Source organism: Schistocerca piceifrons, chromosome 5 (genome assembly GCF_021461385.2).
Source record: "Schistocerca piceifrons isolate TAMUIC-IGC-003096 chromosome 5, iqSchPice1.1, whole genome shotgun sequence".
Classification (NCBI taxonomy): Eukaryota; Metazoa; Arthropoda; class Insecta; order Orthoptera; family Acrididae; genus Schistocerca; species Schistocerca piceifrons.
This window is the reverse complement of record NC_060142.1, coordinates 388,661,921-388,686,949: the sequence shown is the minus strand read 5'-3', so window position 1 is coordinate 388,686,949 and position 25,029 is coordinate 388,661,921. Positions and strand designations below refer to the sequence as shown.

Here is a 25,029-nt window from a genome sequence, read left to right as displayed (position 1 = left end):
TCTGGAACTTCAACCAACTCCCAGTTCCCAAGTATAAAATTTCTCCCCACATATAAGCTTCCTGTCAGCCACAGCCAACAATACTTCATCCTAGGTCTATCCCTGCCTATCCTATTGTTTCTTTTTGCAATCGCCATCCATTATGAACTGCCTCTGTTAATTTTTCATGGTTCCAGTACAGTAAACATCATTTTATCTCCAGCGAACATGGTGAACCTCAATATTTCCATATACCATCAGCATCATCACCTATCTTAACAGTATCTACATAATTATATTTATGTATTTAATGTTTAATGTTTAATATATATATATAGTTAAGGCTCACCGGCCATTTGACCGACTTCTTCTGTGCGGATGCACAAACAGTGCCCAAACTCTTACGGGAGTCGGTGGTAAAGCCGCGAATAACCCGGGGCACACATTTTCAACTGCCCTGTTGACTTACATCAACGTCTGTATGCAACTAAGGGTGTTCATTTCACTGTAATTTAACGAAAAGCTCTATCACATTTTAATTTTTTTTAATTTCACAGTACACAGTTTTAAGATGAAAATAATTATCTCGAATATAAATTTTACCATCACTGTAAGCTATGTATACTTGCCACCTAAGAGCTGTTTCATCCGCTGTCAACCCAAACCGAACTAACAATAAAGAACAAAGTCAATGCCACCTTTCGACAGTTGACATGTAGGTGACATAAATCTCCAATTGCAATATTGTGCTTTTAAGTAAACGAAAACTGGCAGGTGCTGTCAAATATTTTTACTTTTCTGCGAGGCTCTCAGTGTCTTGCTAGCTTTTTTATCCAATTTTTCAAATTTTAGTAAAGCATGGAACTATCTAATCCCACACCTCACATTCTGATGTGGCAGTGCACGGCTGTTGGACTGCATGGCATCTTGAGTGCAGGCATATTTGTTGTGGAGGGCCTGGTGGGCCATAAGGAAGCATCAACCTATCGTGCCCCAAGCATATCGTTACCCCTTAACATCAGCACCTGCCATCCAACAAGCAGTAATGGATGCCCTTCAGTATTCTGTGTTACATCGTACCACTGGTCGGTAACTTGCAGAAGCAGACAAGGAAATCACTGTCCCATGCATAGGCTGCTGTTAACCACATAATAAACGGCTGCATTAGTTAGTTAGTTGGTTGCGTGTTCCATTGATCAATCGCACACTACAATAGCCGTTATGATGTGCAACATGTGCATTTCTTGTACACTTGACACGTTCCACATCATGACAGCTATTGTACTGTGCGATTAATCAATGGAACACGCAACCAACTAACTAACTAATGCAGCTGTTTATTATGTGGTTGTATATATATGTGTGTATATATATATATATATATATATATATATATATATTACGATACAGAGTTAAAGCTTAATATTTCTATTATTTACCCCATTCCCCTAAATAGCACAGAATGCATATGCTATATTTATAGATTTATTTATTTCTATTCAAGAATTCATCTATAGTATAGAAGGAGCTGTCAAGGAGATACGATTTCAATTTATTTTTGAAGCTATTACTGTTGCCTGTAAGACATTTTATTTCATCTGGTAATTTGCTGAAAATTTTTAGCAACATATTTTACCCCTTTTGGTGCCAAAGATAGGTTGAGTAAAGGATAGTGTAAGTCATTTTTTTTCTGGTATTATAATCATGAATGTCATTGTTGTTTTTAAACTGGCCCATGTTGTTGAGAAAAAATTTCATCAGTGAGTAAATGTACTGTGAGGCTGTTGTAAGAATTCCCAATCTTTTAAAAAGATGCCTACAAGATGTGCGACTATGAACCCTGCACATTATTCTTACCACTTATTTTTGAGCAGTGAATACTTTTTGTCTAAATGTTGAGTTAGCCCAAAATATTATTCCACATGACATCAGAGAGTGAAAGTATGCAAAGTATGTTAGCTTACTAATTTCTATATCCTCAAAATTTTGCAATTATTCTGATTGCAAAAGTCGCTGAACCTAGTCGCATTAAAAGATCCAAAATATGAATTTTCCAATTAAAATTCTCATCTATATGTTCACCCAAAAACTTAGTATGCTCGACCCTGTCTACTGACTTCTGTTGATGTGTGATATTTATTGAAGAAACTGTACTTTTTGCAGCAGAAAATTGGATGTACTGTGTTTATTCAAAGTTTAGAGTAAGCCCATTTGCAGAAAACCAATTAATGACTTTTCCAAAGAACTTATTTGTATCATTTTCAATTGGAGTTTCTTTTACTGGATTAATAATGATGGTTGTATCATCAGCAAACAGTGTCAGTTCAGCTTCCTGTTTCAGATAGGAAGGGAGGTCGTTCATATATATCAAGAACAGAAGGGGACCCATAATTGAACCCTGTGGAACACCTAATGTAATTTCATCCCAGTTAGATGAAGTGGCAAATTTATTTAAATCACATGACCCATATAAGCAAACTTTTTGCTTCCTATTCTGTAGGTATGACTTAAACCACTCATAAGCTATTCGATTTATACCATAGCGTTGTAATTTCTGTAACATAATGCCATGGTTCACACAATCAAATGCTTAGGAGAAGTCACAGAATATTACTATTAGTGACATTTTACTATTTAAAGACTCCATAATGTGGACAGTGAAATTTTATATTGCTGTCTCAGTGGAACAGCATTTTTGAAATCCGAATTGTGATTTACTAATGGAATGGTGCTATGACCAGGAAGCATGGACTGGTAATAAATGGCATCGCATTTTCTTCAGGTATGAATCGCGATTATGTCCTACCCCCAGATGGCCACCGTCGGCGTGGGGAGAGGTCCGACTTTTCCAGTGTTTTGGAGAGGCACAGCGGTTTTATTCCTGTTGCTGAGGTGTGGAGTACCATCAGGTATGACATTAGGTCATGGCTGGTAGCGATTGAGGGACTTCTGCCAGCACAACTGTGGGCCAGGGACACCCTGCATCCTCAAATGTTACCGCTCATGCCACAATATCGTGGTGGCATTCTTCGGCAGGCTATGCTCGTCCACACAAATGCTTGTTTCTTTATGAACTGCCAGCATGATGATGAATTACTTTCTGGGCCAGCAAGATGACCAGATCTTCTCACTGTCAGTAGCTGAACATCAAGAATCAACAATTTGTTCATGCTTCCCAACTGAATCATGCATGCATCGGCAGCAGAGGGTATGCAACACCAAACTAGCAGGTGTGCTTATACTGCCGAGTTCTTTATAAATTTGACTAGATATTTTAAACACTGAAATAACATCACACAGCCTGTCAGTTCTCGAAGTTGCATTTCGTTTCATCCTACTCTTCTGAGTTTATTTATTTATTGGATGTTTACCTCAAGTAAAGTGATAAAATTGAATGTCTTTGTGGGAAATGTTGAACCAGAGTAACAAGCAAATTTGAATGTAACGTATAAAAATCTGAGAGAACTATTCCCTGAGTATTGGCCACGCCATACTCTTGGTTAGTTTTCTGTGAGCCACGTGGTTCATAGTATCAACTGTGAATTTATTCATGTGAAAGCAGAATTGTACATGGTCTTTCCAATGGCGAAAACATTATGCCATTACGGAATATCTCGGTCAAAATACTTGGTGCATGGTCTCTGGAAAACTGGAATTATTTTACAGGTGCAGAGCGTCCGAAAGCCTTCGGGTGAAACCTACACAGAAGATAATTCTAAAACGAATATTTTTATCAAGTAATAATTCGAAACTTTATATGTTTATGATATTTCGACTTATGACTGAGCGATATGTGTAAGAGACATATATTTAAATGGTTTGTGTTTAATAACAAACAACTACTTGCTGCATCGACATTAGAGGAACTAATTCAAAACACAGTACACAGTTTCCTGTGACCTGTCCACGGGGAAGACGCATGCATTTGCAAAGGCATTTAATGCTTGGTGCAGCAGAATACAAAACGGAAAACAGAATAAATATGAAGAAAAAAGCTTGACAACAGGATTCGTCCGCACTGGAAGATATTTATCGCCGTGGACAACAATTTACCTGACCTGGATAGCTTATGACAGAGAGAAACAATGAAGGTTCTCAAAAAGAAATAGTTCTCAGAGTAAAATTTGAGGAGACGATTGCGCATCACTTGGGAGCTATCAAGTTGTTCGTGAAACAAACATTCTAAAAAATAGAGTACAGCTCCTACTGGTGGGACACGGCGACAGCAGATACCGTAATCATTAATTCGGAAGGGAAACTCCTGTCCCATGGCCACCGTGATCACCGTATTTTATTTCTACTGAATGTAATGAAGACGTTGATGTATGAACACCTAATAGGAACTGAAAGCAAACTGGTTGGTAGGGTCCTAGCTTTCTGTGTCATTGTATGACACAAAACAGATATATTTGAAATATGCTGAACATTTTATGCACCTGTGTAACACATACATTGAGACCGGTAGTGAACAATTTATGAGGATATGAAATGCAACAAATTCATTAGTCTCAGACTAGCTAATGCATGTCGCAGACTGCGATTCTTTGAGAGGCTACTGATAAAATGTAGTCAGTGTACTAAGGAGATTATTTACAGAACACCCACAAGTCTTTCGATATTATCAAATTAAGACATAAAGTCTGTAAGTTATCCATGATCATATTGTGGCACTTAAAAATAAGATCTGCCTTGATCACACAATTTTTTTATAATTCACTATTAGCGTTTTCAGCTACTGTCATCTTCAGATCTGTTACAAATAAAAACAGTCGTGTAACCAGCTAAGTTCTACTAACTGAAGCAAAATCTATAACAGGTCTGGTGATACATAAGAAAAATAAAATATTTATTTGATTAATAGTCATGCATACCAGCCATACACATCATAAAATATTCTCATGTAGATATTAACGTCAAAATTCTATACATGCAGATATATTAAGTGCTGGTGCCTCTCTGGAGGACACCACCTTGAAGTAGTACTGTCTGTGTGGATGGAGAGGCTTGTGTGTTCTTGTGAAGCTGAGGGCTATGCCGGCTGTGGAAACCGATGGTCAGTAAGGTCTTCACCGATGAACCAGACTAAGTATTGCCCACAACGACCTGTCATCCCACATCCATTCCTTGTCCTTTCCCAACTCCTCAGTACTCAACCCAAGGTGTGATGCGATCTGAGGGGTGCGTGGCACATGCGAAGATGTGTCATGAAAGGAGCTTCAGGGATACAGGGCGACTTCCCTGAATAATTAGCCATCCACCGCGTGGAGTTTCCATGGTGGGGACTGGTAGGATCCCTAACCCTCGTGGGACAAAAATAACACAAAGAAAATAGCAATACTGAGGGGAAAGTTAAGACCTCAGACACCCAAACATCGGGGCTGGAACTGATTGAAAACATCCCCTCAGCTGAACAGGAGGACAGATCTGTTCAAGAAGTGGGAATGGTTACCAAGATGTTGGACCAGATTAAGATCAAAGACTTGTCTGGGGTTCAGAGAACGAAACTTCTTAGAGACCAAAATCTAATGGAAGGAAAAGAGTGGCTTCCTCAACAAAAGTGGAGGGAACTAAAAGGGCTTGAGCCCAAGACCTCCAAGAAAAGACTGTCCCAGGGTGAAGGGAGTGTACAAACCCCTTCCACACTGAGGGCTGGCAGTAAGAGAACAAGGGAGGGATCTAAGACTTCCACTTCTCAGGAAAAGTGTATCCAGAAAAAGCTGAGGCAAGAAATATGGAAACAGACCTATAGTACTGCAGTCTCGGTTTTTAGCGTGGTGGTTATCCAGCAAGGCTATCCACTGGTCGAGATCACCTCACAGTTGAAGGAGCTTGTGCAGATGGCTCTCTTTGAGAAGATTGGAAGGGGGGGATGCTGGTCCAGGACCCAAACTCAAGAGAGTTTATCTGGATCACGCTGCACTTATATTTGTCTGTGAGGGGGTGGATACAGTGGACTGGCTTAAGAAAAAGGTGCCCCTAATATCATCGTGAGAGGATGCGAAGTTGCTGGCAAAGACAGCAGCTGAGCTCATCAGGACAGCAAAGACATTAATCTGGGTGCCAAAACTCCCTACAATACCTCTCCAGATACTTTGACTGAGAAAATAGGGTCTCAAAACCTGAAAGTCTCGACAGAGGGTTGGAAGGCAATCAACCAGAAGGCTGCAGTAAACAGCAAAACCCTTGTGGTGGCAGCCAGAGAGAAGTCCCTGAAGGCAATGCGAGAATGGTACCTGAGACTATTCTTGGGGTTCTCGCAGGTTCCAGTGAGGGTAATCAAAGACATCTTAAGCGATAATGGCCGCAAGATGGAGCCTGAATGTGCTGCAGATAAATCTGCAACACAGTAAAAGGCCACTGCTGCCGTGAATCGTCTTCTGGGAAGACAAGAAATGGACGGAGTCCTGATTCAGGTACCCTATTTATATAAAGGGGATGTATTGGGTCTCAGTGGCACTAGAGATAAGCTGGTTTATGCTAGCAATATAAGAAACTCCAGAACGTGCATTTACGTAAAAAAATGGAATGCCTTTCATGTCGATGGCGGACTTTTGTTCTAGGGACCTAGTGACCATCAGGATGCGGCAGCGTGAGGAAGGTATCACGAGGGAGCTTGTAATGACCTCAGCATGCCTTCCTTACGAGGACAGTGCTCCTCCTTCCTAGGAGGTGAGGAGACTGATGAAAGCATGTTCACAACAGGGGGGCCAACTATTGGTTGGATGCGATTCTAATGCCCACAACTTAGTGTGGGGCAGCACTGACACCAACAGTAGAGGTGAGTACCTTCTAGAATTTCTTCTAGCTAATAACTTAGAGATCTTCAATAAGGGCACAGAATCTACATTCAGGAATATAATAAGGGAAGAGGTGATTGACATAACCTTCGGTTCCACTTTGAGGGGTAATTATGTCAAACAATGGCATTTGGCTTTAGAGCCATCCTCATCAGACAATATGTATATTAAGTTCGAGGTTGAAATGGGCATTAAACAGACCATGTCCTATAGGAATCCCAGGAAAATGGACTGGGAGGCGTACAGGAGGGACCTCAACTAAAGCGTATCGGAGGTCACTACTTCGATAAGGAATCCGGTAGAGTTTGAGAAGGTAGCAGAGGCACTGACTTCTGCCATCATGACCTCATACCACGACAATTGCTCAGTGTCCAAGAAGTGCAAGAATAGGAAAGTATCTTGGTGGAACAACAACCTGAAATCACAGAAGAAACAGGTATGAAGACTGTTTAACCTTGCGAGAAGGTCAAATACAATCTTGCAATTTAGCAAGCAAAGCGGGCGTCCTGGAAGGTATTTTGTGGGGAGGTAGAGGGTACGGTTGTTCAGGCCAGTCTTCATAAAATCCTCACTAGGATACCAACTTACCTAGGAGGAACTTTAAGGAAAGAGGATGTGGAGTATACAAGGAAAGCACATGAAACGCTGGAACTACATCTCAAGACTCATTTTCATCAATCTACTCTGAAGACAACATAGACTAGGAAGAGTTCCTTGTGAGATATCGTTTTTAGGTATTCGAAGGGAGAACTGGGAATTTGCCAGAGAATGTGTTAACCCATAGTAAAATCCAATGGGTGGTGGGCACATTCCATCTGTTCAAGTCACCTGGCTCAGATGTAATTTTTACAGAGCTCTTGCAACAAGCAGGAGTGAACTTCACAATATTCCTATGCAGGTTATTTAGGGTTAGCCTAGCAGCAGGAATCATTCCTAACGTCTGGAGTGCAGTGGAGGTTGTCTTCATACCAAAGCCAGGGAGAATTGATCATACCAAGGCTATGAGACCAATCAGTCTGTCCTCCTTTTTTCTTAAAACATTAGACAAACTGGTCAACGTGCATGTTAGGGAGAGGAGGTTAATTAGGGTCCCTCTACACATAAACCAAGATGCATACAACCATGAAAATCGTGTGAAAATGCACTCCATCATCTTGTTGGGAAGGTGGAGAAAGCTCTACACTATCAGGAAATAGCCCTCTGCATCTTCTTGGACATCGAAGGGGCTTTTAGCAACACGACCTTCGCATCCATGGTTAAGGCAGCAGAGGTGCATGGCTTGGAGATTACCGTTTGCAGGTGGATTAGAGCCATACTTAGTGGTAGAAATGTAGAAGGCACCAAGGTGCATGAGAAAAATGATAATCAGCATCACCAAAGGCAGTTCACAAGGAGGGGTCCTGTCCCCTCTACTGTAGAACCTTGTGGTGAATTAACTCACTGTGTAGAATTAAATTCTAGACAGTAATCTTGCCAGGGATACGCAGACGACCTTGTCATAGTAGTACTTTGCAAATTTTCAAGTAAAGTCAGAGCTATGGCGCACAGTGCATTATGCAAAATTGGTGCAGAAAACAGGATGTAAGGGTCAGCCCTAAGAAGTCTGTTATAGTACCATTTACGAGGAAGCAGATCCGACACACATATTTGAATCTCAAGCTTCTCGATGAAACTCCACCAATGCAGGGGATAGTGAAATAGGAGTAACCCTGGATGAAAAACTATTGTGGACCCCTCACGTAAGGAGCACCTGTTTCAAGGCGAAAGGTACTATAATGAGCACCAGGAGAGCTTGTGCTAAAAACTGGAGCTTAAGCCCCAAGGGTATGTACTGGATACACTCCACGGTAGTAAGACTTATGATCACTTATGGGCCTACAGTGTGTTGGAAAAAGGTAGAACAGCAGGTAGCTGCTAAGAAGCTTGCTAAGGAACAGATATTGGCCTGCTTAGCTATTACAGGCAGAATTAGCAGCACGTCCACTGATGGGATGGGTACCATGCTGAACATGCCCCCATTACACCTATGGGTAAAGATGGAGGCAGCAGGTGGAGCACACAGGTTAAAGATGGAAAAAACTGGGACTCACTGGGATAGCCAGGCTCTCACACTAAAATACTGAGCGAGGCAGACAGATATGGTTGGTCAAATGCCGACCGACAATATAATAACTTCCATCTGCTTCAGTAAGCCTTTCAATGTAGTAAGTGGAAGTAGAGAGCTCTGGGAGAACAAATTTCGACACTGTACTGGGAACATAGTCTGGTTCACTGACGGTTCGAAAACAGACAAAGGTGTTGGGGCTAGGATGTATTGGGTGCAGCCAAGGCTGGAGAGTGCAGTCTCTCTAGAGAAGATGGCCACTGTGTTTCAAGCAGAAATATCTTTCATCAGGGTGTGTGTGTGTGGAGAAGAATTTGCGGAGGTGCTACAGAGGTTTATTCAGACAGCCAAGCTGCCCTGAAAGCACTGGCAGCCTCTGCAACAATATCAAAGATCGTGGCAGAATGCCACAAAGTCCTTCTAGAGCTAGGGGAAAGCAATAAGGTAAACCTATTTTGGGTCCCTGGTCATTCAGGGATTAGTAGTAATGAGTAAACCTATAGGTTGGCCAGGATAGGGGCGATGACACCATTTATTGAACCGGAACCTGTCCTGACAATCACCAAGGCGATGAGCAAAATAAAACTACGAGACTGAACAAGGAGACAGCATGTAGAATATTGGGCTAAGGTCCAAAAGCAAAAACGGCGTGGTATTGATTGAGAATTATATCAATCTTGAGCATAAACAGGAGAGAAATGAAACTCATGATTGGACTATTGACAGGTCATGGGAATTTGAAAAAACACCACATACAATGGGGATAATAGAATAAGACTCCAAATGTAGGATGTGTGGTGTGGGCGAGGAAACCGCATCACATTTGATTTTCGAACGCGAGGCATTGGAGATTAAGAGACACATAATATTCGGATCAACCAGACCTGAAGAAATTGTGTCTGGAAAAGCACTGGTAAAGGGCCCCCTAGAACTGTTCAATGGCATCCGTTAGCTTTGCTAGAGACACAGGGAATGATACGGCACAATAAATTCTGTTTCGGTGCGGGCTGCAGAGGGCTTGACCAATGTTGTTTTTCTTCCCTGATAAAATCAAATCACATCAAATCAAAACTGCTGGTGACGGGCAGGATACGTCTCGTATTTACAGAAATATCTGAGGCTAGCGGAGGGCACTATAGCTAGAGAACATGACTAACCAAGTCGTAAATTTAATAGCTAGAGTGCAATTTGAGTAGTCGTTTATTAAAATTACTTCACAAGGCAATATGAGCGTCTAACAATAAAACTCCAACCAACATACAAAATATGGAGTTAGATCCATACTTAAAATACGCATAAAAGGTGTAAAGAGAATTAATGGAAAGCTCCTGGCTAGCAAAATCAATAACAGCAAAGCAAAAGCCAGTTGCTCAAGTTGAACCCCACACCAAGTAGAACGGGGCATATTAATCACAGGTTTGTTAGGAAATCGTGTTGGCAATACCGAAAAACCTTGAGGAGGCAGATGCTTGAGGATGGGTGCCAAGTATCCCGAGAAAACAAAACTACAATCGTTCAAGAACCGGTGTAAAAGGAGGAATCAAGCTACATACTGCCGCTTCCCAGGGTGGACCGCGAAGACTTGATTGGATGAATTAAAATGTACCTTCGCTCGCTGTATGGGAAGAAATCGTAATACGTGGTAAAATTGGAAGTACCCTCTCCTATGTTCTTCACGGTGGTTTGCAGATATGTATGTAGATGTAGACCATTTGAGATAAGGTTGTGTTATTGCTGTAAGCTATAAGTTATTCATGGCAATAAAACAAGTTATTAATTTACATATTTCCGACCTACTGGCGGCTGGAGCAGCGATCAATACAACAGAAAAATGTATTTGTTCTATTCGGTAGTCAAGATTTCTAATTTTCCTTAATAGCTACAGATTTAGGTGCACAGTACCATCCTCAGGTCACCATACGATCAAAAAAAATCATAGTCCATAGTTAAAATAATAATGTAAGAAACATTTACAAACATTTTTTATCTTTGATAGAAAAGTAGAGAGCAACTCTAAAATATATAGGTAGCCCCTTAACCTGGCACACAGTCATCTCACTTCCGAGGTACTAAGAGAAAAGATTAAAGCTATGCTTTAAATACACATAAATTGCGGCCAGCGTTGGTAAAAGTGTTCCCAGTGTACGGAGATTCTTTTTTCTTAAAGAGACACCATAAAAATTTACAAAAGAAGAAAGTGGCAAATATGAAGTTTACGCTATTACATAACAAAACAATGAATGAAACAGTCACCACTGTAAAAAAAAACATCAAAATTAAAATAGCTAATCAAGGCAGACTTGTTTACATTCACCGTCTCTATACGGTGACATGACCAGGGGGACCAGCGGCACAACATGGCTAAGCGTTACTCTTCAGCTGTTAGCTGGTAACCTTCGGCCGCTTTATCAGTGTCGCTTTTATCGCAGCAGTGCCCATGTGCACATTTGGGCCTTCGACGGCGGCGCATCGCCTTTTTAATTTCCTACCATTAGTATCTTATCTCAAAGTATTAGGTTACGATCCCGTACCCTCTGACACTAAAGAGACACAGTATGTGCAAGTGATAATTTCTTGTTTTGGCAATATTTCATTAACAACTAAAGACATTCGCCGACCGATAGAATGGTGTTCATTGATGTAAGCGTAAGCAACACTCAAGGACAGGGGTGTTCCGAATGGCTGACTGCTGGCTACAAGGCAGTACGATGAGCGACCTACGATCGTGAGGAATGCGGTCAACGTGTCCTCAATCTGTGTTATCGTTATTGCCAGTAGACGCATCGTAGTTATGCCGCTGCTTCTTTATTCGAGCAGCTTCTCATCTAGCTCCATGAGGATGAGTGGACCCCGTTCCAGATCTTCTCAACTCAGAAAAAATTGAGGGGATACCGGGAATAGAGCCAGGGTCCTTCCGCAATGAAGGCAGTTACGGAAGCAGTCGTCAATGATGTTTTACGTTTAATATGGAAATAATAAATGTACTTTTTACTGAACCAGAGACATGACAATCGTGTCAGCTCCTCGGGTTAGCAGAGCTCTACCTTCGGCAAACAATATCTTAAGGCACCGGGGTACGATCAGTCGACCACTCACCCGAAAGGTGTTGGCAATAGAGGGGAATACGTTGCAGAAAGAACCGATGAGGCCTCGGGCGGGCGTGGGGACGAAGAGGCGGCGCGCCCACTTGCGGAACTCCTGGTCCGGGTTCTGCAGGCTGTGCGTCTCGAGGCCGAAGGCGCAGGAAGCGATGACGTCAGTGCCGTAGCGAGCCAGCAGGTCGAAGAACTCCACGTCTCTGGAGCCAGCACCCATCACCTCCACCAGCTCGCGGGCGCACTTCTCCAGCGTCTGCAACAGACAGTGGGTTGTTTCTTGTTTCTCAAATATGATTTTTAGGGTTCTGTACCTCAATCTGCAAAAACGGAATCCTTACAGAATCACTCTATTGTCCGTTTGTCTGTCTCAAAAATGGTTCAAATGGCTCTGAGCACTATGGGACTTAACAGCGGAGGTCATCAGTCCCCTAGAACTTAGAACTATTTATTTATTTATTGTTCCGTGGGACCAAATTAAGGAGAAGTCTTCATGGTCACGGAACGGGTCAATACATGAAATTATAACACGATAGTAGAAACAGATAAAATGAAATATAAGAAACATATTCAGGCGACAATTCGTAAGTTTAAATAAAGAAAATCAACAATGTAACACTGGAATTTGCTTAATTTTTCAGCTCTTCCAGGAGCTCCTCGATAGAATAGAAGGAGTGAGCCATGAGGAAACTCTTCAGTTTAGACTTAAAAGTGTTTGGGCTACTGCTAAGATTTTTGAGTTCTTGTGGTGGCTTATTGAAAATGGATGCAGCAGAATATTGTACTCCTTTCTGCACAAGAGTCAAGGAAGTGCATTCCACATGCAGATTTGATTTCTGCCTAGTATTAACTGAGTGAAAGCTGCTAACTCTTGGGAATAAGCTAATATTGCTAACAACAAACGACATTAAAGACAATATTTTGTGAGGGCAATGTTAGAATTCCCAGACTATTGAATAGGGATCGACAAGAGCTTCTCGAACTTACACCACACGTAGCTCTAACAGCCCGTTTTTGAGCCAAAAATACCCTTTTTGAATCAGAAGAATTACCCCAAAAAATAATACCATACGACATAAGCGTATGAAAATATGCGAAATAGACTACTTTTCATGTTGAACTGTCACTTATTTCAGATACTGTACTACTTAAACCTAACTAACCTAAGGACATCACACACATTCATGCCCGAGGCAGGATTCGAATCTGCGACCGTAGTGGTCGCGAGTTTGCAGACTGTAGCGCCTAGAAATGCTCAGCCACTCCTGCCGGCTATCTGTCTGTCTGTCTGCCTGTCTGACCGACTGTTAAAAACCCTTTTTCTGAGGAAGAGGCAGACGTACCAACTTGAAATGTATGTCCAGCACTAAGATCTGTAGTCCCTTAGCGTTGTAATACATGTAACCAAAAGATATGGACATTCATATCACATATTTCGATCCTCGCCTATTCGCTCATAAAAACATGTAACTTAGTTCCCATTAACCTACAATCATGAAATTTGGCAAGATGCAAGGTTTCACTGTTTTAAGTTTTAATTTGAAATCCTGTCGCACGAAAAAAGTTTTCATTTGTTATCCGTCTATCTGCTTGTCCGTCCGTCTGCTAAGACCCCTTTTTCTCGGGAACGGATTCTCGTATCGAATCCCAAGGCGATGTGCAAAATTTAAGCTTCTACTTAAATGCAAACAGAAATACGGCCATTTATATCACAAATTTTGATGTTTTGCCAGTGTCGTTGTCGACAACAGGCAAAGACTGTCGAAATTCTCGATTCCCGTGATGAATATTTTATTATTAACACAGAAACTGCCTTGTTTTATTAAAAACGAAGGATTCTCTCCCTTTACCTATAATTTCTGGGATTTCATCCACTCCAGACTAAAAGTTTTAATATTCTCCTCCGATGGTTCTGATTACAGTTTAGAGCATTGACCATTTTCTTTTTTAGTCAGAAGACAAACTAAGGTCAAAGAGCGTCGTGGTGACACATTCAGTATGGAAGTACCGTAAGGGATTTTCCATTTTGTGTAAAGCCACATGAAAAATATCACAATCGATATCCTGATGTCTATTAAGGTTTTAAATAATGCTGAAATCCACAGTACAGTGGTATGGCTGCACAAAGGGGCAAAGAACTGAGCTTCGTTATACGCACTTATAAGGAAAATCCATGTAATACAAATTCTAATTATTCATGGAACACAATTATTTTGAAGTAATACATACTTTTCGCGCATCCGTCTTGCTATAACCTTCGTTTAACAGATGCCAGTTTGCTTTTATGTGATTTATATCCGAGCATATAAATTTTCTCCCAAATGAAGACGAAGGCACTGTACTTAATGCTGCTGTTACATTCCCCCAATAGTAAAAGATGAGTAGGTCGGTCCGTTTTGGGTTGTAAGAAGGAACGGGTGGGATCGCTGTGCATCCTCTGTACCTCGCTCTCGGTCAGTGACTCGTCACGTCTCCCTACCAATGCGATCTGTGATACAAGAACGCAGACTGAAGTAAAAAGCTGCCTGTATTACGTCTGACTCAATTTGTGACAAAGAAGTAATATTTTCCTAAACTGATGGTCTTTTCAGCGGATTTTCCATTTTTGAGGCCCAGAGATATCTCTTCCCATTGTCCTACTGCGCCTGAATTTCTCACGTAGCACTGAATCAAACTGGAAGGTAGCCCAATGAAAATCAACAAAATCTTAAAAAGGTGTCGTGTAAGAGCCATCCTATCGAAAGTTTTATCATCTGTCGTGATTGTAGAGCTGTAGTCAAACTCTACAGATTAATGGTGAACAGAAACAAGATTAGGTGGTATCACCTAACAAAGGGCGTAATGATACCTTAGAGTAAATAGACAGCACTGAACGTGTCCACCACTGTCACTATATTGATACAGGTTTTCTCTGTAGCGTCGTTCGGTAATGTTTCCAGACGTTCGTTACTAACCTCAATTCGTTTCTCAGCACTCAGTGTAGTATCCAATGAACTGTGGACGAGGCCCGACCAACAGGTATTACATTCATTGATCAAAAATGATAGTGCATTGAGAATGGCTAGTTGCTAGCTGAAATCTAGATCTGCCAATAAAATTTAAAAAGGACGACTGATAGCTGAAATCTATTATTTGCAAGTCAATATAACAGTCGCTGCGTGCAACAGCCTTCTGAGTGGAAGGTAACCTAATAAAAGAAAAATTGTTAAAGTCAAATGGTGACAACATCATTCAAAAAGTCTACCATGACTGTGTCTCCAGCTAAAATGTAAACTATCAGCATCACATATGCTCTCAACCTGTGAAGTTTCCCTTCGTTTCCTCCTCACCTGTAGGGGGCATCACATTTGTGTTAGATAGCGTATATTTATTCAATTCTGGAATGTTAAGTCGTAGACAAAAAAATGGACTAGTTCATGTATAAATGTATTTGGTTTGTGTATGCAGAGTAAGGTCTGTGACTTGTTCGACATATTCAGTGTATTATTGCCGTTCAAAATGCGGAGCTGTTACATATAAAGTGAATCAGTGACAGTAATTGTTTTCAAAGCTGTACTTACTCAACCAATTTTCCCATCCGTCAGTAGTTTCCTAAGATTTCTGAGATAGAATCACGCTGCAAGCTGTGAGCAAGATGTATATGGACTTACCGGAAACATCATCTTCATCTTCCCTGATGTGAACGTAGGTGTCAGCCTGTTTCTTAGCAGACGCCATCTTTCACCAGCCATAAAGACTAAGTGTCCAGTGAGTGGGTCGACATCTTCGTTGACATAAAGGCCGCGATCGTGGAAGTGCTGGAAGTCCTTGACGAGCATGCTCTTGATAAGCTCTGGGTCCTTGACGACGATTCCAGGCTGGGTGAACATGTAGATTCCGACCATCGGTTCGGAGGGCGGCACCGCACTGTACAGGTCGCAGCAGATGTCGCCGAAGTAGCGCTGGAACAGCATGACGCGCCACGCGTGTCCAAATGGGAAGGGCGCCCCCGGGATGTACGGGATTCCCCGTCGCGGCCAGTAGCTCCAGCGGTAGTAGCCGTACAGTGCCACCGCGGCGCAAGCGGCCACCAGGGCTGCTAACAGCTGCAGCATCTCGACGAGTCTGCAACAGCACATTGCACATTGCGCATCACTATCTTGCTTTGGCAAACGTGTTGTCACTGAGCTAACAATCGACGGAAACCAAGTACAAGCCCACCACCTCTCTACAAACAGTTTTCGAAACGAATACTCACCTGTCACTGTAGTAGCCCAGTGCCTCAATCACTGATCAGCCATAATATTATGACCACCGACCTACTATAGATATAAACCCATCCAGGCGATAGCAGCGTCACCTGGCAACCCTGCTAGTCAGACACACACATGGTGCACATAGTATCAGTGAGCCCGCTGGCCGTGTGTGGAATTGGAAAGAGGAGCGATCTGAGTTTAGCCGAGGGCAGATTGTAATGGCCTGGAGGCTTGGCACGAACAATTCGGAAACTGCACGACTTTTTGGGTGTTCGAGCAGAGCTTTGGAGCGTGTCTTCAGTACGTGGCGAAACCAAGGTGAAAGCTGGTCCAGGCGTCAAGGGATTGGACGGCCACCCCTCATTACAGATGTCGGACGCTGTAGGCTGGGCAGACTGGTAAAACAGGACAGGCGGCGAACTGTGGCGAAACTAACATCAGACTGTAATGTTGTGCAGAGAACAAGTGTGTCTGAACACATAGTGCACCGAAGATCCCTACGATGGGCTTCTGCATCCGACGATCTACGCATGTGCCAATGTCAACACCATAACATCAACAGCTGGACGTTGGGGCAGTGGCAGAGCCGTGCCACTGTCTGATGAATCCCGATAGCTTCATCATGCCGATGAGAGAGCGCAAATCCATCGTCTTCCAGGGGAACAGCTCCATGACGTCTGTACTGTGAGATGGATACAAATTGGTGGCGGCTCCTCTATGCTCGGGGAAACACTCACGTGGGCATCCATGGGTGCAGTGGATCTTGTGCAAGGCACCATGATGGGCAAGTAATATCATACACTGGTTGCAGGCCATACAACGAGTATGTTTCCTGATGGCAGTAGCATTTTTCAGCATAGCAGTACGCCTTGTCACAAAGCCAGGAGTGTGGTGGAGTGGTTCGAGGAACACAGTGGCGAGTTCCAAGTGATATGCTGGCCCCAACCTGCCAGATCTGAGCCCGATCGAAGAACTCTAGGACATGATTGAACGTGGTGTCAGAGCTCATGACCACCTCCCCGGAGTTGACAAGATGCGTCGCCATTGTTATCCGTGCCAAAGGTGGACATATTAGCTATTATATAGGTGGTCATAATGTGCTGCTGATTAATTGTGACTATGGGATTGTATCTAGCAACGAGGTTACACGCGCTAACGGAGGGAAGACTTCCACCAACAGCTGAGAATACTGTGGTCTATGCATGAAACTATTCACCTACGTTTCGTCCCCATCTGCATGGCAACTATCAAACGCTTGTAAATATCAAGTGCCCTTGGAACTGGAGGGGCTTTGTGAATTGTATGGAGGACACCACAATTAGCCCCATAATCCCAAATACATGCAATTGTTCCCGACATACCGACAGGTAACATCATCCTCGATTTCATGTAATCTATCGTAATAATCCTAGATTTCAAGTAATCTATTGTTATAATTAGTATCTGCAAAAAGTCAGCATCCATATTTCATTTTATTTAACTACCTCTTCCCTTCTGTTTTAACTCCCAGAGTGCTTTTATTTTTCTGCAATGCTTCTCTTCATCCTAGGACCTTATTATGAAACCATCAAACCCATAGTGATACGACTTACATAGGAGATCTTTCATTGGCTGCAGAAGAGCTCATTGTTCAATAATCTCCATATAACAGTTGGAAATAGGTGGACTAAGAGGAATCCCAATGTCAACCACATCAATTCGTTCATGGAATTCATTTTGTGTATTTAAAAATAGAGATTCTCCTTAGGGGGCTCTCATCTTGGGAGTACGTGGGTTAGCAAGTGTGGAGCCTCGACTTGAGTTTGACATTACTTACACTTACTGGTGCCAAACTCCTATTTCGTTTCCTATAGGCCTCTCTCGGCCAACTCTTATTTTTTCCAACCCAACGGTTTTAGGTTTCGAGATCAAAGGAAGTCTTTTTTTCTAGTCCTCAACTCAGACCTTTGAAGCTGTTGCCTAGTAGAATAGGGTGTTGGATGACAAAAGGCTAATGGAAGAAAATCCTGAATTAAAAATAAGCGCATCCTGCTGTCTTGTAGGATGAAAGATGTGGAACCATCAAAGGATAGGAGATGCCAGAACTCAGAAATAAAGGCTGGTGGGGCAAGTTATGCTCCTTAGCTGTGGTAAAAACAGCCAGCCGAGGGAAAGGAAAATCTTGAAAACAAAACCACCGACAGCCAGGCCAACGATCTACCGGTGGTGTAATTTCACTGCTCAGAGTACAGGCACTGGACCTCAGAAAGGACCGTAAATATGACGATCAAGGTTAGGAACAGGTCTAAGACACGGAAAAATAAAAATGGTCTGAGAATTGGAACATGGAACATAAAATCCTTAATATCAAAGACCAAGAGCTTATACAAGAATTGAAACGTCGTGAAGTCTCAGTACGTAGTACCCAAGAGACAAAAAAAGAAAGACAAAGGGTGGAATCAATATGTCCAGTACTTACACATTTACAGTGGAGAACAGAAGCGGATAAGAGCCTTAGCGGGATTAGGGATACTTCTCCACAAGAAATACAAAGAGCTTATTGAGGAGTGCCAGTGCAGACAGAATAGTTTTACTAAAACAAACTGGCTCGTCACAAATTGAACATTATCTCCTTGTACATTTATTCCAACAACTACATTCAGGCGATAACTGGTTCCAGATTAACTAGCTCCGTTGCAGTTAATAGTGGTATTAGACAATGTGACTCTTCGAGCTCGCTTGAAGACATATATTGTAACAACTATATCCAGGCAAAAACTGTTTCCAGATTAACTAGCTGCATGGCAGTTAATACTGGTATTAGACAATGTGACTCAAAATGACTCTTTGAGACAATGATAAAGAAGGTATTGGCTGGTAATGGTTATAGAATGGGGGACAAATAAATGAAAATAATTTGTTATACTGACGATGCAGTTTTACTGGCAAACAGTGAAAACAACCTGCAGAAAATTTTACATAAATGTAAATATGGTCGTGTTCACACAAAAAATGAAATGTATGTGGAACCGTTTAGACGCAAAGTGGAAGTGGATGGAAAAATTATTCAGCAGGTAATGACATTTAAATACGTTATATTGAACTGTTCAGCAGTGGAAATGGTGAAAAGGAAGATAGAGAACAAGTAACAGAAGTAAACAAAGTAACAGGGTGTTTTAGTGATACTATTTGGAGTAAACAAGCTTACAGGGAGATATGCAAAGGTAAGAATAAACAAAACAGCCAGTTATGACACACACAGCTGAGACAAGACCGAAAACATCAGAAGCAAAGAGACTTTTGGAACCAACGGAAATGAAAATTCTGCGACGGTTTACAGGGGTGACACTGAAAGATAGAGAGAAGTGAAAGCATTAGAAAAGGTCGTAAATTGGACTCCATTAATGAATGGGTACATACGAGAAAGCATGAGTGGAACGAACACTTATATAGGGTGAATAAAAGGAAGATTGGGAAAATCTTAAGAAATAAATCACCAGCTGGTAAAAGAAATGTTTGCCGTCCAAGAAAACGGTGAAACGATAACCTCAGGGTAGGCTGAAGTATACTGAAGGAAACAGACTTTAGCCAAGGAAGAAAGAAAGAACAGGATGAAGAAAAAGAAGAAAATAGAGATTCACTATTTAGTAAGACCAAGCTCCTACCTGCACCAGAAATACATCTTGTGAAACAGTTTCGTTCGTAGAAATCTACGTTAATAAGGAAAGTATATCAAAACTAACATCACTTGGGCTCCTGTCTTTGAGTCTGCGAAAACAGAATAGTGTTTCAGTAAGGACTCTACATATTTGAAGATCTCCAACGTAAATGGGAACAAATCGTCTGTGAATAATTGCATCAACCACGACCTTAAAAACCTGTTGTTTTAACGGAACGTTTCATGAAATGAGCTAAAAATATCTGTAAACTCTCTGAGACTAAACATTTTTTTGTTACTTTGGTTTATTACCCACTGTTGATTGAGTACCTGCAAATTATATGTGTGGATGGGAGGGAGGAAGCTCCGCTCCGTACGTAGACTGTTGCAACATGCGCTGATGTGAAAGTCACCCCTCAGAACTCTCAAGATAAACATTTTATACATTGTAATTCTCATTTACAAAGTTAAACGCCACACATGGAGGCCTCTAACGATAAAATGCCTCATGTAATCGAATTGTGTATTAATATATTCAGTCGTGGTATATACTGCAACGATATACGTGTATGCGGAGTAGTAGTAAAACCTTAATTATCACCTCGGAAAACATTAATGGTGACCATGAAACTTGGTGACGGTGTTAGCCACCCTTCAGTACGACACACTGAATGATTTGGCACAGATCTTTGCTGTGGAGGACCGCAGTTTAACTCCTTAGGAAACGAGTTCTACCTCCAGAATCACCTCGTCGTCGTTCTGGAAATGCCGATCACGCTATGGTTTCTTCGTCCAAATCACTGGCTGCCACTTCAGAGGAGGGGAGGGGGGGGGGGGGGAGGAAACATTGTGTTACCCAAAGAAGCAGTTGGTGTGAATGTGTTCCATGCAGAATCAACTAGGGCGTCTCGACAGCATAACGTAACCTCTTCCGGGGATTTCGGGTGTATGCTTCTGTGACAGTTTGCCCCCTTACAAGCATAATCTGTTAGGTACACACGACGGTAGTCCCAAATAACACACAGTATGACCATGACCGATGATGCCTGCGTCTTCACCTTTCACAGTGGTAGTGACTCCGTATGTTTCCACCACTTGCTTCGCTGGACCGTCTCTTAGTGATGGAACAACCGAAGGAACACAATCGATTCATTCGGTTGATGAAAAACAATCGACGCATGTATTTTTACGTGTTGTTTGAATTGTTCATTCATTCTGTTGAGTGCAACCAATCTTTGGGAGCAACCCATTGAAAACTGTTGTCCAGCAGGTCGGACTTCCCATTCATTCTTTCGACTGAAACCGATCTGTAGGAGCAGCTGGATGAAAACGATCGAGTAAGTCGATAGCATAATTATTCCTTTATTTTTTGAGTGAAAGCAGTTTGTAGGAGTAACTGAATGAAAACATTCGACATCGTTGCAGTTTTGCATATAACTGAATTATTCATTCTTTTTTTTCAAGTGAGAAACATGTTATATTAAAAGTTTTTTATTTAAATAGTTATTTTCTGCTTTTTAACCTTGTGTGTGTGAGATTTTCAATTGATTTTAAACATTTCGATAAGATTACAACAGAGGCATGTGGTTAATTTCAGGGTTATTTCAGTTTTTTTCTACTGAGTCAACCAATATATTGCTTCCTCCTACGTACATCCCGCTAAAAGACAGCGAATATAAAAATTAGAGAGAATAGAGGTCACACAGGAGCTTAGCGGCAATCGTTCTTAAGTGCAAAACATTCGCGACAGAAACAGGAAAACTGGGAAATAGCAGTGCTACACCAAGTATTCTCCGTCACACACTAGAAAAGAAAGCGAGTTAATATTGCATTGTCATTTAGTTCTGAGCTAAGTTGAAAGTTTCAGGCTTTTAGCCAATCGGGAAGTTAGTTTAAAATTAGTTGCAAAATTTGTACCGCACAGACAGACAGATAGACAGACCGAAAAACAAAGTACCCTCCGCCACACAACAGACTCTAACGAGTGTTAGTATTGCAGTGTCATCCACTTCTGAGCTATGTTGAAACTTGAAAGCTTATCTGTAAATTAGCTTAAAATCAACTGCAAAATTTTTGGGGGAACAAAGAGATAACAAATCGACCTAATAAAAACGTGTTACAAAGTGATTATTCATTTATATTTAAATAATTTTACAGTGCGGCACCAGACGCTAAACTTTCCAAATCGACCAAAACTTGATTTTTAATGCCACAAGAACGAAAATTCGTATTTGAGTAAATAAATATATACATTTTGAAAATACTTTACTTTTAGAAATCTATTTTTATTCACATGTCCTTGAAATAAAATACTTTATTTGTCCCTAAAAAAGTGTCAGTCCTGTTCATGGTTCATGTATAACCGAAGAGGCTGAAAAAGGATATAAATAAAATCACTCAAACCCGGTGAGTGGGTGAAAACATTCATGTAACGGCCGCAACCGATAAAGACATTTTTCGGTCAGTTGCATCGCATTGAGTGAAACCACTTAAACCCGCTGAGTGAGTGAAAGCATTCATGCAGCTGATATGACCGTAGAGACTAGTTTCATTCGGTTCTTTCATTCGACTGAAAAAAACGTCTGAACGAAGAAACAATCGACGGACCAATCGTTTGTTAAAAACAGTCAGTTGTCCCATTGGTAATGTCTCGAGGTCATTATGCTACGTCCACCGTGATGGTTAGATGGCTAAAGAAGTTATATGCATTGGTGTGAGACGGTTGCAACATTTCCGCTACTGCCTCGGTGCTACCGGTTTCTTGCAAATGGGTGTGAGTAGTCGCGGAACCCAGTGGGCGGAGAACTACGTAGTGTTCAAAATGTCGTGCAAGTCCTTGTAAAACCCGTGACTGATTTTCACTTTTCCACTGTTGTCTCGGTATTCGAACACAAGAACTTCAACTCGACTTGAGATTCCCGTTCATTACAGAGGGAAGGTCTGCCACTTCGTTTGACCACATTGGAAGTATATTGGCCACCTAACAACTGCGTCATATGATGGTGTGTTGATGTCGCACATTTTCACCAACCCATCACGGATTCTTGCTGCATTATTCCCCCTCAAAAGCTCAAAACGAATTGTCGCGCGGAACTCCGCTTTGTCAGTAGGCTGCACCAGTGTATTTTGTATCGTCTAAGGGTTTCCTATGGTACTGAAGTGATATGTTTTCAATAAGTGCAGACATGTGCCTATAAACAAACACAAAATTAATTACGTTACTTTAATGTTTCAAGGTGATAAATAAGATATATACAAGCCCACTCGCAGCCACTGTCTGTAATTCCTTTGTGCCTTCGTAAATAAGAATTGTACGTTCACGCGCAGCAGTGCATAATTTCGATTATAGGAAACCTACCTTCTTTTATTTTATTTGGCAAGTCCAGTTTCGTAGGACTAAATTGAGGAGCAAATCTTCGTAGTCATGAAACGTGTCAGTACATGAAATGCAACAGAAATTTAATAATAGGTAAAATAAAATGTTTATGAATTCTAAAAAGACGAAAAGCTATAAGCTTATATAAATGTGATCAACAATGTAACACAGGAATTAGCTTAATTTTTCAAGGAACTCCTCGACAGAATAGGAGTGCCCCATGAGGAGGCTCTTCAGTTTACATTTTAAAGCGCGTGGATTACTGCTAAGATTTTTGAATTATTGAAAATGGGTGCAGCATAATACTGAACGCCTTTCTGCATAACAGTCAAGGAGGTGCGATCCTAATGCAGATTAGATTTCTGCCTAGTATTAACTGAGTAAAAGCTGCTAATCTTGCGAATAAGCTGATATTGTTAACAAGAAACGACGTTACAGAATATTGAGAGGCCAATGTCAGAAAACCCAGATTAATGTCTTAAACAGGGTTGACAAGAGGTTCGCAAACTTACACCACTTATTTCCCGGACCGCACGTTTCTGAGGCAAATATATCCTTTGAGAATGGGAAGAGTTACCCCTAAATATAATATGCTACGTCATAAAGGAATGAAAATCGGACTATCACTTACTCCAGATACTGTTCTAATAGCAAAAAATCAGCATTAAGTTTTTGAACAAGATCCTGAATATGAGCATTCCACGACAGTTAAATTATCTGAACATCTAGAAATTTGAACTGTTCAGTTTCACTAATCATATGCCCATTCTATGTAATTAGATCGTCAGGTTTTGTTACATTGTTTGTTAGAAACTGTAAAAACTGAGTCTTACTGTAATTTAGAGCTAGTTTATTTTCTACAAATCTTGAACTTATGTCTTGGACTGCACAATTTGAAACAGTGGCAATGTTGCACACAACATCCTGTATTACCAAGCTTGTGTCATCAGCAAACAAATATTTTAGAATCACCTGCGATACTAGAAGGCATATCATTTATATAAATAAGCAACAGGAGTGGCCCCACTGATCCCTGGGCACCCCCCATTTAGTCGTTCCCCGCTCAGATCCCACATCATAACCATTCTCAGCACTGTAAAGAATGACCTTTCTCTTAGTTTAGTATACTTATTTCTATCTTCCGTGGTTTATAACTGCGAACGCTTGCTGTCATACAACAACAGCACATCTTCTCAGTGTTACATATGGCAGCAAACTGACCATTAACATGGTTCTCTTAAGCTATTATTTTTACATGCAGCTATTTATGTTTGATTTTGATCAATCTTTCCTTTCGCTCACTCTCACTGTACCTAAAAACACAATTGGTGGAAAAGGTTGTCAATCAGATGTTATTTCAGTTTGTGTTCGAAGTTCTTTTCTTTTTTCTTCCTCGAATTATTTTCTGGATTTATTCCAATCTCTGTCTTCCTCTACAGTTTTTACGCTCTACAGCTTCCTCTACTACCATGGAAGTAACTCAGTGATGTCTTAGCAGATGTACTGCCGTCCTGTCCCTTATTCCTTGCCTCGCTGATTTTGCGGAGAACCTCCTCATTCCGTACCTTATCACTCCACCTAATTTTCAGCATTCTTATGCAATACCACTTCTGAAATGCTTCGATCCCCTTCTGTTCCGGTTTTCCCACAGTCCATGTTTCACTACCGGACGATGTTGTGCTCCAAACGTAAATTCTCAGAAATTTCTTCTTCAAATAAAGACCTATGCTTGTTACTAATAGACTCTTGTCCAGCAATGCCCTTTTGGCCAGTGCTAGTCTCCTTCTTACGCCCTCGATGCTCCGT

At 41.4% G+C, this 25,029-nt stretch overlaps 1 protein-coding gene across 1 annotated transcript in view; it reads right to left on the bottom strand.

Annotated features, from left to right (window-relative positions):
- Window positions 1-25,029, bottom strand: part of LOC124798279 (probable cytochrome P450 6a14) — a 100,171-nt gene that overhangs the window by 30,092 nt on the left and 45,050 nt on the right. The window contains exons 2-3 of the mRNA XM_047261602.1: window positions 15,626-16,079; window positions 11,977-12,231 (exon numbers count right to left, since the gene is read on the bottom strand). Coding sequence (XP_047117558.1) covers window positions 11,977-12,231; window positions 15,626-16,069 — 699 coding nt within the window. The 5' untranslated portion in view covers window positions 16,070-16,079. The remainder of the gene's footprint in view (window positions 1-11,976; window positions 12,232-15,625; window positions 16,080-25,029) is intronic.